This window comes from Pleurodeles waltl, chromosome 11 (assembly GCF_031143425.1).
Source record: "Pleurodeles waltl isolate 20211129_DDA chromosome 11, aPleWal1.hap1.20221129, whole genome shotgun sequence".
Taxonomy (NCBI): Eukaryota; Metazoa; Chordata; class Amphibia; order Caudata; family Salamandridae; genus Pleurodeles; species Pleurodeles waltl.
The window spans coordinates 824,428,686-824,441,488 of NC_090450.1; the positions used below are offsets into that span (position 1 = coordinate 824,428,686).

At 45.0% G+C, this 12,803-nt stretch overlaps 1 protein-coding gene across 4 annotated transcripts in view; it reads right to left on the minus strand.

The window, feature by feature from the left end:
* SMTN (smoothelin) overlaps positions 1-12,803 on the minus strand; it is a 777,537-nt gene that overhangs the window by 559,530 nt on the left and 205,204 nt on the right. For all 4 annotated transcript variants that reach the window (XM_069214660.1, XM_069214661.1, XM_069214658.1 and 1 more), the window contains one exon: positions 1,863-1,956. In XM_069214660.1, coding sequence (XP_069070761.1) covers positions 1,863-1,956 — 94 coding nt within the window. The remainder of the gene's footprint in view (positions 1-1,862; positions 1,957-12,803) is intronic.

The window sequence follows — 12,803 nt, forward strand, 5'->3', positions numbered from 1 at the left end:
AAAAGTATAACACCATTTTCTGTTTAGCTGCAGGAGAAAAAACAATATTGCCAACCCACTTTTTATTCATGTAAGCTAAAACTCCATCATCCCTATGAGTCTCCTGGATTAAACAAATGTCAGCTTTATATTTTACTAAATAATCTAAAACTTTAGTATGTTTGACAGGGTGTCGTAAACCTTTAACACTAAAAGAAACAATTTGAATATTATTAACATTATCCATACTCTGATAATAAAGGAGACAGTAAGAAAAAGTGTAGATGAATAAAACTAGAAAGTAACTCTAAAGTTACAATTAAGGAATAAAAGGAAAGACAAAGACAAACATAAAGAAGACACCATAAAAACATAAATAGCACTGCGAAATCACACATATGCATTAGCAAGAATGACCTGCCTACACAATGCCCTCACAACAAAGCTTGGAAAATTAGGCTGTTTACAATTCAAGAGAATTATGATATAGGGTTTGTGTATCAGTCTCAGCCTTTTCCATGGAGAGTGGTGGATGGTGATCAAGAAATGCATGAAGATCATCTGGGCATTAAAAGGTCTTGGAAAAACCATCTTTCCATATTCTCATAGTAGATGGATGAAAAAGACCATATTTGAAGCCATAACTTCTCAGTTGTGGTCTAAGCTCAGTAAAATCTTTGTGAATTCTTACAGTTTCCTTAGCGAAGTCTTGATGTATATACATTTTACTACCATTCATCATTAAAAATGGTATCTCTCTAGCTGCTTTCCCTATCAACACTAAAGGATGGTGGCGTAGGACTTTAAAAATCATTTGACTACCTTTGTCTTGATGAGGATTACAATGTGAAGGAATTCTGTGCGCCTCATCAATCTCACATTTTTCTGAAAACTCTAAATGTAGTAGACCAAGTAATAATTTTTTTGCCAAATATTGCCTGCTGTCATTACCTTCTACATCCTCTGGTAAATTAAAGATGCACAGAATATACTGTAGATTACGATTTTCTAAATCCAAAAAAAGATTACTCATTGGTAAAAGTTTTGTTGCAATATTTGGCAAACTGTCAATTTTTGATTTGTTGCCTTGAATTTTGATTGTTTTATCAGAGACTTTCATAGAAAGACTAGCCATGTCTTTGCATACCTATTTAATTTTGGATGGTATGTTATCTGTGTTTAGGCAAACTGCCTGTAATTTATCCAATAGTGTTGATAATGAAAGTTTATTAATGTAAACTATTTTGGATTTAACTGGTGATGTTGTTTGTTTGCACTTGTTATTCAAAATATGTAATTATTCCCTTCCATGATATTGAATTAAATTATACTGTATTAAATATAAGCACAGTTTACATTGCAAGCATGAAAGGGAACCTAAAAAAAGCCACCACAAATTAAGGCAGTGCAGTAGCTAAAACCAGCTGTGGGAGTGGGTGAGGCCTCAGCCACGCCCTTTCCTAAAGATAACTCCACCTTCCTGACAGGAGACTTCAGCAAAGATTTTCGGCAAAGACGGGTGTGAAATTCCCTGAGGAAAACTGCTTCAAAACTACACCAAAAGTGCCAAAAAGGGTACCTTAACAAACCGCTAATCCCAAAGAGCTGCCAGGGAATTTTTTTACCAAGGTATTACAGCCTTTACTTTCTTTTTTCTATCATCGATAATGTGGGCTTAACAGAGAATCGGTGGAGCGGCCATCTTGTTTGCACGCTTGTGTTACTCCTTTAAATAAATGTTTTCAATTATGGAAAAACACTTGGATCCAGCATATTGCTACAAGTCACATTCCTAATATGAAAGTGCATCAATCTGAGTTCTGGTGAACAGAATACTAATAAAAGTGAGAAAATGAACTTTGTAATTAAACGCATATACTCACCAGAATGGTCAGCTCATCCACATCCTTAATTTCATCTAATTTGTCCAAAAGAGGAGTCTGTGTTTTCATCTGATCCTGGTCGATCTGATGAGACCTGAATGTGGTATAAAACATGTATTCAGAAATACTAAGAATGAGAACCACGGATGGCATAATACTGAATACAAAGTATGTGTGACAGAATGAGCCCTGGCAATGTGCTGGAATTGGAAAAGAGCAAAAAATGTCAAACTGACAACTGGAGTGCTTGTCGGTCATAAAAAAGTGTGAAAAGACTGTGGCGTCTTCAAGTTAAAATATTAAAATATCACAAGAAAAGTGATTAGAAACAGCCAACCGACGTGTTAGGAGTAAAAAGAAGCACTTCCCTTGTAAGAGTACAGTGCATTCAAACATGAGGGCAAAAGCACAAGACAATGAAGAGATTCTGTATAGATGGGGATGAAAGTCCGTTCACTGCTGCATGAGGTAAAATTGTCATGAGTGATGACTGGAAAACATTTATGGGTGGATTGTTAATACAAAAAAGCAATGGATGGAATGCTTGAACTAATCTCAGCCACTGGTAATTACTCAAGACTGCAACCGAATCTATTGTTATTTTGCACAACATGCCAGCTCACTTTGGACCCAACCATATGTAAATCAGTCTTGACACTCCTCCAAAAGGAACAGTCCAGCCTGAAATAGCTGGTTAGGTCCTCACTGAATAGTATCAAAAGTAACCCAAAACCAGCTTGGCCTATTCTGGCCTCTTCCGTCGGTGCAGCTTGGTTCCAGAGGCACATTCTTCTTGCAGCTTCTCAGTAAATAAAAGACAAAGGGCCTCATTACAATAGTGGTGGTCCAAGGACTACCAACTTGTGGTGACGGTCGGACAACTGCACTCCAGGCGGTCCGACCGCCACATTACAACCCTGGCGGACTTGCCAGAGAACCGCTGTCACCACTAGAAACATTGTTCCTGAAGAGCTGACGGCAGTCTGAGTTGTATTCAGCCACGGTGGTGCCTCCGTGCTGATTACAACTCAGCCATGGAAAGGCTGTTAGAAAGCCCGTGCAGGGGGCCACAGGGAAGCCCCTGCAATGCCAATGCCCATCACATGGGCAGTATAGGGGCCCCCCTTTCCCAGCACCATTTGAATGCGCACTGTCTGCATGTGCTACGATATTGACCTCAGTTCCCTTAAGGGAGCTGAGACCAATACCATAGCACTGCTCTTGCCGGTTAGCCTGGCAGGAACAGGGTGACACAATGTACCTGCTGGTCAGCCCAGCAGGAACATTGAAATACAATTGGGGGGACGACGACACCACCACCATGGAGGTGGCGTCCTCCCCGTGAGTTTGGTGGCTGATTCATTTGACCATCAAACTCGTAATGAGGCCCCAAAGTGTCTATTAATGTAGGCACAGGCCATATAGTACATGAGAGATGTTAACTTACTTTTCATCTCTGTTCTGTATTACAGGTTCTTCATTGAAGTCATAAACGTTAGAATGCCCCCTTGCTGGTGTGCACCACAAAATATTTTACTCCTTACATTTGACCATAAATTCATATACAAGGTGTTCATATGTTGAGCAACATCCTGCACTGTACTGGCAGTTGCTACCCAGTTGTTTTTGAGGTGAGAGATATAAAGGAAGTAGCTGTTGTTTCGAATGGCCAAGATAGTAACAAATAGGAAAGAGGAGGACGATGTTTATGACTTCAAGGAAGGTTTCTTCAATGGATAACTAGGACCACAAGTATGTAACCATTTCTTCTGAACCATCGGATTTTCATTCATCGTCATAATTGAAGAATATCAAGCTAAAGCCTCACTGTATCTCTTAGCCAGAATAAATAGAAGCTGTAATATGAACAATTGTGCATTGCTAAGGTACTGGCTGTTGTTTTTATGGGTTTGTGATTATTGTTTGCACCTATCCTCTTCCCATTTATAGGTCTGGTTTGAGACAGCAGCTGTTGTCGGATCTAACGTGATCAAGAGAAAAACAGCATTAACACATACTAGTGAGACACTGGCTCCTGTGCTGGCCACAGGATGATCTTCTTAATTTAAGGTTTTCATTGGGCAGAAGTTGTATTCGTAAGATGGAAAAGGGTACTTGTATTGCATGGATTAGGCTTTATAGTAAAGTCCTGAGTTAGTTATGGTAACAAGCCTATGATCAGATCTGTAGGACTGATTGGTTAATTGGGAAAAAACCTCTATCAAATGCCATAGGTCTGATCTGCATTTTATTTAAAATGATGAAAAAGGCAATAGACCTACCTTTATGGGTGGATTGTTACTACACAGTGTTAAAGCCTGTAGACAAGTACTTTCTAACACGTAATCCATTATATTACTGTAGAAGGCAAGGGTTTGGTTACTTCCATCTGACAAACCCTGTTTTTTGGGATTTTTCACACCTTGGCAAAAATTCTCATAACCCTATTTTTTCAGAATTTCAGGCCCAGACAAACACCAGTGCTGTCTTTTAGGACTTACATGATCACCAGACAGAGAGTTGTAACAACAGTATTAAGAGAGCCGCTGAGGTTCTTCTTACATATTGATTTTCTACACTACAAGTATTCAGTTGAAAACCAGTTGTGTTTATTGACGTAAGAATCAGTTCCATTGATCATAACTGCTAGGCACATTGTTAACGCAGATCCTAAGTCAAATACAGAAGGAACAGACTTTGCATAGTGTAACCCATGACCAGAACAGTAGGAAGAAGTTTCACATCATGAACTCTGACAAATGCAATGGGAAGGGGATTTACACTTTGAGCTTCAGGACAAACACCAGAGGAGAAGGGTTTGCATTTTGAACTATTTGACAAATACAATAGTAATTGGTGTTACATTGGCAACTTGGTGAAAAATGCAGCAAAGAGGTTTCGTATATATTTACCTTTTTTTTGGGTAAGTGTAAATTCTTGGCATCTCCAGAAGAACAGTTAATGGTCAATTCAATCCATGCTTTGGTGTGGCTACACTTGTTTGATGGGATTGTTGCTGAGACACGTGAGTTCAAGTTAAAGCCAAAAGGTTTGTATTACTGAATATTAAATGTGGTGACACTGACAATTCTGGCTAGTAATATAGGACTTCACTGGGTCCTCCTGAATCGAATTTCACTAATACAACAGGCTGGGACTTTACTTTGTGACCTCAGACAAATACAACAGGGAGGAGGTTTATACTGTGAACCCTCTGCAAATGCAATAGGAATTGATTTTCCAATGTGAACCTTCTGTCAAATACATCAGTAAGGGGTTTTACATGGTAAACACTAGGGCTAAAGTCATAGGAAGGGGCTTTATATTTTGAAATTAACAAACAAGTTAAGTATCTTCTGTAAGTCTATCTAGCCGCAGATTCTTTACCTTAGAATATTCCCCAGGCGTCAGACTGGATGCGCAAAATGTTTTGTTTGCATTATCCCTGCACACCAGTAGGTGGTGTCGCTCGGCTACACGAGGAGTCATCGACATCGTCTGCACCAGAAGTGACATGCGTGGTGCCTATATAGGAGCCACCCCAGCACACTGATGCAATTTTCTGTGACTTTCCATGCTAGAAGTGTGGAGCCACAAAGAAAACTCACCACTGGTGTATGAAGCTAGAGCACTTACAGGGGAATTTCCCTAATTCCAAAAACCCATTCACAGGGCGGGGAAGATGGGTGGGTCGGTAAGTCATCTGCGGCTGAGTAGAGTCTCTACCAGATAAGGTGTTACCAAAGGTAAGTAACTTGTTCATTTGATAGTGACTGCTAGCCACAGCTTTCTTACCTTAAAACAGATACGCAAGTAATACCTTCCTGGAGGTAGGTCTGAGAAACAAATTCACACTAGGAAATCCTGCAGGACCAAATGGGCAAAGTGCTCATCCCGATGAACCCGACTGCCCAGGCAGTAGTGCTTGGAAAATGTGCACAGAGATGCCCACGTTACAGCCTAACAGATGTCCAGGACCAGAACACTGCACACCAACGCAGTGGTCGCAGCCTTGGTTCTGGTGGAATGAGCATGCAAGCTCTCAGGAGGCTACTTTTTGGTCAGTGCATAGCCAGTTTTGATATAGAGCATAATCCTTCGTGAGATGGTCCATTTCTGCACTGCCTTCCCTTTCTGGGCTCCAACATACCCCACGAAAAGTCGATCTTCCACCCAGAACTCTTTTGTGTGGTCAAGGTAGAACGACAATGCTCTTTTTGGGTCCAGCCGGTGGAGTCGCTCCTCTTCTTTATAGGGACGAGGTATAGCATAAAAGGTAGGCAGAGTGATAGACTGGCCTACACGGAAAAGGGCCACCACCTTCGGTAAGAAGTATGCTCAAGTCCAAAGGACCAGCTTGTCCAGGTAGAACATTACAAAATGAGGGTGCGCCAATAGTGCCAGCAACTCGCTAACCGGCTAACTTATTGCCACAAGAAAGACTGTCTTGATAGTAAGCAGTCTGAACAGTTATGGAGCGGCTCGAAGGGAGAGCATATCAGAAAAGAAAGAACCAGGTTGAGGTCCCACTAAAGCGTAATGCAGGTGGACTGGAGGGAACGGATGTTGAAGACCATATGCATAATGCAGAGCCCAGCTGGGCACAGGTAAGAATGAACAAGACAACCTGTTAAAGAGGAACAGATAGAGGGTGAAACTGTTTTTCTGCACACCATGCCACAAACTTGCCTCAACAGCAGGCATATACCGTCTCAGTGGAGGGATGCCTGGCTGCCAAAATTACATTACAGATTTCGGGCTGAAGGTCAAAGGCTGTCAACTGTCACCTCTCAATCTCCACCACGCATGAAGGCGGAGCGTAGACAGGTTAGAGTGCAGGATCCTCTCCTGCGACAGATCCTCCCAAAGAATCAGCATGATCAGAGGACCAATGGACATTCTCAACAGCTCGAGATGCCAGTCTCTCTGTGCCCAATCTGGAACCACAAGAATGACTTGAGCAATAACTTGATCATTCCTGATCTTCTTGAGAACTCTGAGCAGGAGTGGTATTAGTGGAAAAGCGTACAGGAGGCCTGTTGTCCCTTGAGACGAAAATCGTCCCTGAGCAAGAGCTCCTTGCCACTCGTGATCTGCTAGGCATCAATGGCTGAGTCTGCCCACCCTACCGCTCAGAGTGCCCATCAGGTGTTGAACCACCAAGCAAATGCCCCGATGTTCCAGCCATGTCCAGAGATGGAGAGCCTCTAGTTTCCACGACTTCACCCTGCCCTGTTTGTTGTAATGTCACATGGTAGTGCTGTTGTCTGTGAACACCTGCACTAGCCTTCTCTTGATGGAGGACAGAAAGGCTTTCAATGCCAATCGGATCACTTGAAGCTGCAACATGTTGATGTGAGCCCGGAATCCTCCAGAGACCAGAGCCCTATGATCTACACCTCTCCCAGATGGCTGTCCAGCCCAGGAGTGATGCGTGTGCCATTACAATTTGATCTGGTTGGGGAAGGGAGACGGGTCTGCTGCTGACCCAATCATGCCACCACTGCAGATCTTTGGCAGTGCCCTCCGAGGTCTGAAACATGTTGGAGAGATTGCAGTGGGAACTGAAGCTCCAGTAGGTGCAACATTAGGGCAGAGCCTGCATATGCTAACAATCATTTATCACAAGCAGGATGCAGAAGGCCAGGAGTCCCACCAGCATCAGAGTCAGTCTCACTGAAATAGAGAAAAGAGGCTGAAATATCTGTATCATAGCCGAATATCCTGGCCTCTCCACTCGGGAGGATAAGCCTGAAACTGCAGATGACAAGGAGATTCTTAGGGGTGTAACTTCGGCATGCTGATAGTATACCTCTGGGAGTACAGAAGGTCCGCCGTAGTCCGGAGGTGGGAGACCACTGCCTGGGGTGAGCCTGCCCTCAACCGCCAGTCATTAAGTTAGGGGGAAGACCGGCACCCCTGATCTCTGTAGATGAACTGCAAACACCGCCATTACCTTGGTGAACACCCAAGGGGCACTGGTAGGGCCAAAGGGAAGCACGGAAAACTGAAAGTGTTCATAGCCCACCATGAACCACAGGGAACATCATTGGGCAGGTCGACCAGGGATGTGGAACCATGCATCCTGCAAGTCCACCACTACCATCCAGTCTCCTGGGTCCAGGGCAGACAGGAGTTGGGCGAGCACGAGCATTTTACATGTTTTCCTTTTTCACTAAGAAATTAAGAAGGTGCAGGTCTAGGATAGGATGAAGGCTTCCTTTTTGGGTGCCAGAAAGTAGCAGGAATAACAACCACATCCTAATTCTGATGTCAGCACCCTCTCTATGGCCCCACTGGCCAAGATAGCCACCACTTCTTGATGTAGTAAGGATAAGTGTCCCTCAGTCAAACTGTCGCAAGTAGGTGGCATGCGTATGATATTGATACAATATTGTTTATAGAGCATGCGAATGCCCAAAGTCGTCTTGGCCCTGGTGTCTGCTAGATGAACAGTATATAAACTAATTGGGCAACATAGTTGAAAAGAGCTAGGTTTTAAGTTGTTTTCTTAAACAGATGAAAATGGACTGCGCTTTGAGATGCAAAGGCATTTTATTCCAAAGTCTAACCGTGTAGAGGAGATAAAGTTTCTCCCACCCCAGGACGCTTTGTTTATTTGAGGTGTTTCCATTGTTCTTGAGGTAGCTGACCCAAGAGCTCTCCTAGATGTGTGTACCATTTGAATTTTCTCTTAAGGTACTCTGGACCTAGCTCATGAAGGGATGTGTAAGCAGTGCACAATGCCTTGAAGGCTACTCGCTACCTAAAGGGAAGCCAGTGTAGCTGCAACAATACATGTGAGACAGATTTGAACTTTGGAATTCTCCTTAAAAGACGTGCTGCTGCATTTTGTAAAATTTGCAGTTTTTTCAGATATTGTTGATGAATGCCTATATAAAAGTGCATTACAGTAATCTAACCTGGGTGGAGGGTTTGTCACAAAGGGAGGGAATAGCCCCTTTGGACAATCTGGAGAACCCAGTGGTCGGATGCTATTGACTTCCAGTGGTGCAGGTGATGGCGTATTCTGCCCTCCACTGGATGCGCATGATGGTCAAAGGCTGGAGAAAGGGGGTCCTAGCTCGACCTCTGACTACCTGACCCACGAAGTCTATGGGTGCAGCATCCTCAACCACACAATGGCTGGGAAGCTTGGTGGCCGTGGTAGGTGGGAAGGTAGAGATGCTGCTGGAAGCCCCTTCCATGGCCAGGAAAGGAGCGAAAGGCCGACTGAAGCTGGCAGGGAGCCATGGGAAGGCCCAAAGACTTGTCCACAGCCCTGCTGCCCTTGAAGCGCTTTATGGCCGATTCCACCTTGCCTCCGAAGAAATGGGAGCGAGTGAAAGGCATGTCCATAGACAAGGCCTGGACATCCCACAAAAAGCCAGTGTTTCTCATCCAGGCGTGATGCTGATGGGCAAGTGAGTTGGTCGAGTCCAGCCTACATCAGAGTCCAGCCTACATTAGCTGTCTCTCTTCCGTCAGCAATGGCTTGAGAGAGTATGGCTCGGGCCTCGTCTGAGACCATAGGCAGCACAACCAAGTCCCAGGTTGTATGGAAGTATCGGCTCAAAAGGCATTCAGTGTTCACTGACCACAGTGCAAGGCTGGCAGAAGAAAACATCCTTTTTCTAAAGGTATCCAGCCTTTTGGATTTTCTGCCTAGTGGAGTGGTAGGGAATGAGCCAGGATTTACTCTGAAAGTGGTTTGGGCCACCCAGCTCTCCAGAGTGGGGTAGTGGGTGAGGAACCTGGGGTCCCCTTGGGTAGGGCGATGGCAGCGGGCAACTGTCCCATTAACAGGAGCCCCTGTCCAGGGCTTGGACCAGGCCCTAGGTAGGACGTCCGAGAGGGCTTCATTAAAAGGGAGAAGTGGTTCAGATTGTGGGACTGCCAGTTGAAACACGTCTATGAAGATTTTAGTCTTGACAGCTACAGAGGGCAGTTGAAGGCCTAGAACTTCAGCCGCCCTTCTCACTACCATTACAACTGACGTACCCTTCTCCACTGCTACAGCAGGGGAGAGACCAAACCAGTATCTGGGGAGGTGTCCAGTCTGCTGGCATCAGTCAGGCACTCATACAAGCTGTTTTCCTCATTATGATCTAATTATTGGCATTCAGATGGGTCCAGTGTCCCCTACTAGTAATCACCAAATCCATTACCATACGAATAAGGCATGGCTCTGATCTAGGGGATCTATCTTTAATCCGTGTCGGTAAGGGAGTCAGATGCTGCCGCTCCAGCTCTGTGTTGGAGTTGGGAATGAAAATGGAGAGGGTGCTGCCGGGGGCGGCAGCATTGGAGTGCTCATCCAGGAAGGTAGAGGTGATAGGACCAGCACTGCACCTGATCGATCAATGATTACCAGGGGCAGACTAGGTTCTAGGGAACTCACTGACGAAAGACCAGTAGGGGTCACTTTCGAGCTCACAGGGCCCAAGGCGCTCTAGCAGGGATAAGCTGCCCAATTATGAGGTGCATAGCCTCGTAGAATTAACGTAGCTGGCCGGTGGTTGCTCTGGCTCCTGGAAACTCTGGATGGTGCGGAGACGGCAAATATGGATGTGTAAACTTGCTCATGTAAATGTAAATGTAAATTAGCACTTGTATAGCGCACTACTCACCCGTTAGGGTCTCAAGGCGCTGTACTCATACCGCTATGGAACCCCTCCTGGCTTTTCCCTGTGAGGCGCCCACTCCTGAGCGCCCCCAGGGTGAAGCCAGGCATCCAAGCGCTGTTGGGGCCGTTGTGGAGATTAAGCAAGCTATTGCCCAGAGTTGCAGAGTGGGACCCATGAATTAGATTAGGCACCGAGGCGAGAATTATCTGGTCAAGGGGAATTGAGCCCAACACCTGCCGAAGCGGGACTTGAACCCTGGTCTTGAGCCAGATCTCTGCTTCAGGGTCTGCCGCTCTAACCATTGAGCCACACTTCTCCACAGCTCATGCGATAATCTATTGAGCATTTACAAGTTCACTTTACTTCCAGCCAATTTTTTTTCCCAACCATGGAAGAACTTCTACTTCTGCCCTTATCAGTAGTACATTTCCAATCTTTCTCAGTATGGAAAAAGATTAGAGAAGAGCTGGTAAAAATCCTTAAAACATGCAAGTTAATAGGTTTGCACAGATAAAAAGGCATTCCAGCCCTGGAGCTATTGCTTACTGATTCCTCCAGACCTACTAGGTAGATCAGCAGAAAGGTGGCAAAATAAGGAAATTGCTATAGTAGTGCTTAAAATTGCTAGTATTCAAGGCCTAGTATAGTATTAGCCCTGGCATAATCAGAGAGGTTATTATCAAAGCTCTAATATAATGAGATTGTGGCCATAATTTGTCGCCGCAATACATGGCACCAAAGGGACAAGTCGATTTTTTTACAGGACAAGTAGATTTAGGAAGCAATCTGTCCCATGGCAATTAAATATTTTATTTCATTCTACACTCCTGGAAGGCCCCTTAGAATGAGTTTCAATTCCACATGAAACCTTATAAATACTTGTAATTTTGTACGCAGTGTTTAGTTGCATATTCATTACAGTACTTTTCATTTTCAAAGCATTATCAGAGCATTGATTTATTGTTATTTTTCTGTATTTTAATTTTTATTTTCTAGCCCTCACCAACCTCTCTGGGGCAACCTTAGTCTGCTCTGCATCATTACTCCAATATGCAAATTCCAATAGGTGTATTTGGTCTACAGTTTGAGGAACTGAGGTAATGAGGCTTCAGAACACCAAAGGAGAACACAATTGCACCCCAGTAGCTACCAAATGCCCTGAAACATCCCAAAAAGGATTTCTCAAATATAACAGGAAGGCAATTTATACTGTGAGCTTCTTGCCAAACACTATAGGTGACTTTTTTCCCCAAACCTGGAATAACATCCTGGTCAGCGTCTGATTCCCTCCCTTGAGCAGCCCCACTTGTTGCTACTGCTGACTCTGACGCAAGCGAACTGGAAGCCTGCCTGACTCTCATGTTGAGGCCCACCTATACCCACAAGCTCCCACCTGCACCTCATCCCTGGTGGCCTAGTGGCCATCTGCATGCAAGTATATTCTGTCTCTCTATCCTCCTGTTTTACTTCTGCCTTTACTTCTCTTTTTTCTTCTGTTTTATTTTCAATTCATTTTTTTCTTTCTTGTCTCTTTCACTCTCCTTTCACCTTCCCTGCATTTTCCTTAAGCCGCTGCTGCCCTTGCTTCCTGCAAAGCACTTTTCCGGCCCTTCCGCCTCCTATCTGACCGGATCCCCCCACCTCCCTCTCTTTCTTAATGGCGGCCGCTGCGCTTCAAAGGCAAGCCCATCTGCGCCCATCCATGTCTGGACCATGCCCAGCATCACAGATTCTGGTCCTCGCTCTATTTGATGGTTCAACGCCAACACTCTACTTGCCCTCAACCCAAGAAGATCCTCAGCCTGCCACCTAGCCGACCGCAGAAACACTCACGGACCTTTTTCATGCCGTGCATGCTCCTGCACCCTCCAAGGACCACCTCACGATCCCGTACCAAGAACGGATGACCACCTCAAGTGCATTTTCCTTAACACATACTCCCTCGTCAAGCATGCAGTAAAAGTCTGGGACCTCTTCGACTCGACTGCCCCAGGTGTCCCCTTGTTCACGGAGACATGGATCACCCCCCACCTCAGCCCTGGACATCACCACAGATGGCGGACCACTACAAAATCATCCACATGAACAGAGCCAACCGGCCTGGAGGAGGCATTGCCATAGTCTACAAGAACACCCTCCGCCTGACAACCACCAATGAGTCACAGTCTCAGCCAACCCAGGAACCCCTACACTTCCACGTTCCGACCAATCCCAACTCCTCCCTGCGTGGCACACTCATCTACAGTCTGCCTGGACCCCATCCCCAATTCTGTGAAGACATTACAGACCTCGTTGCAGCCCCCCCCCTCCAAGC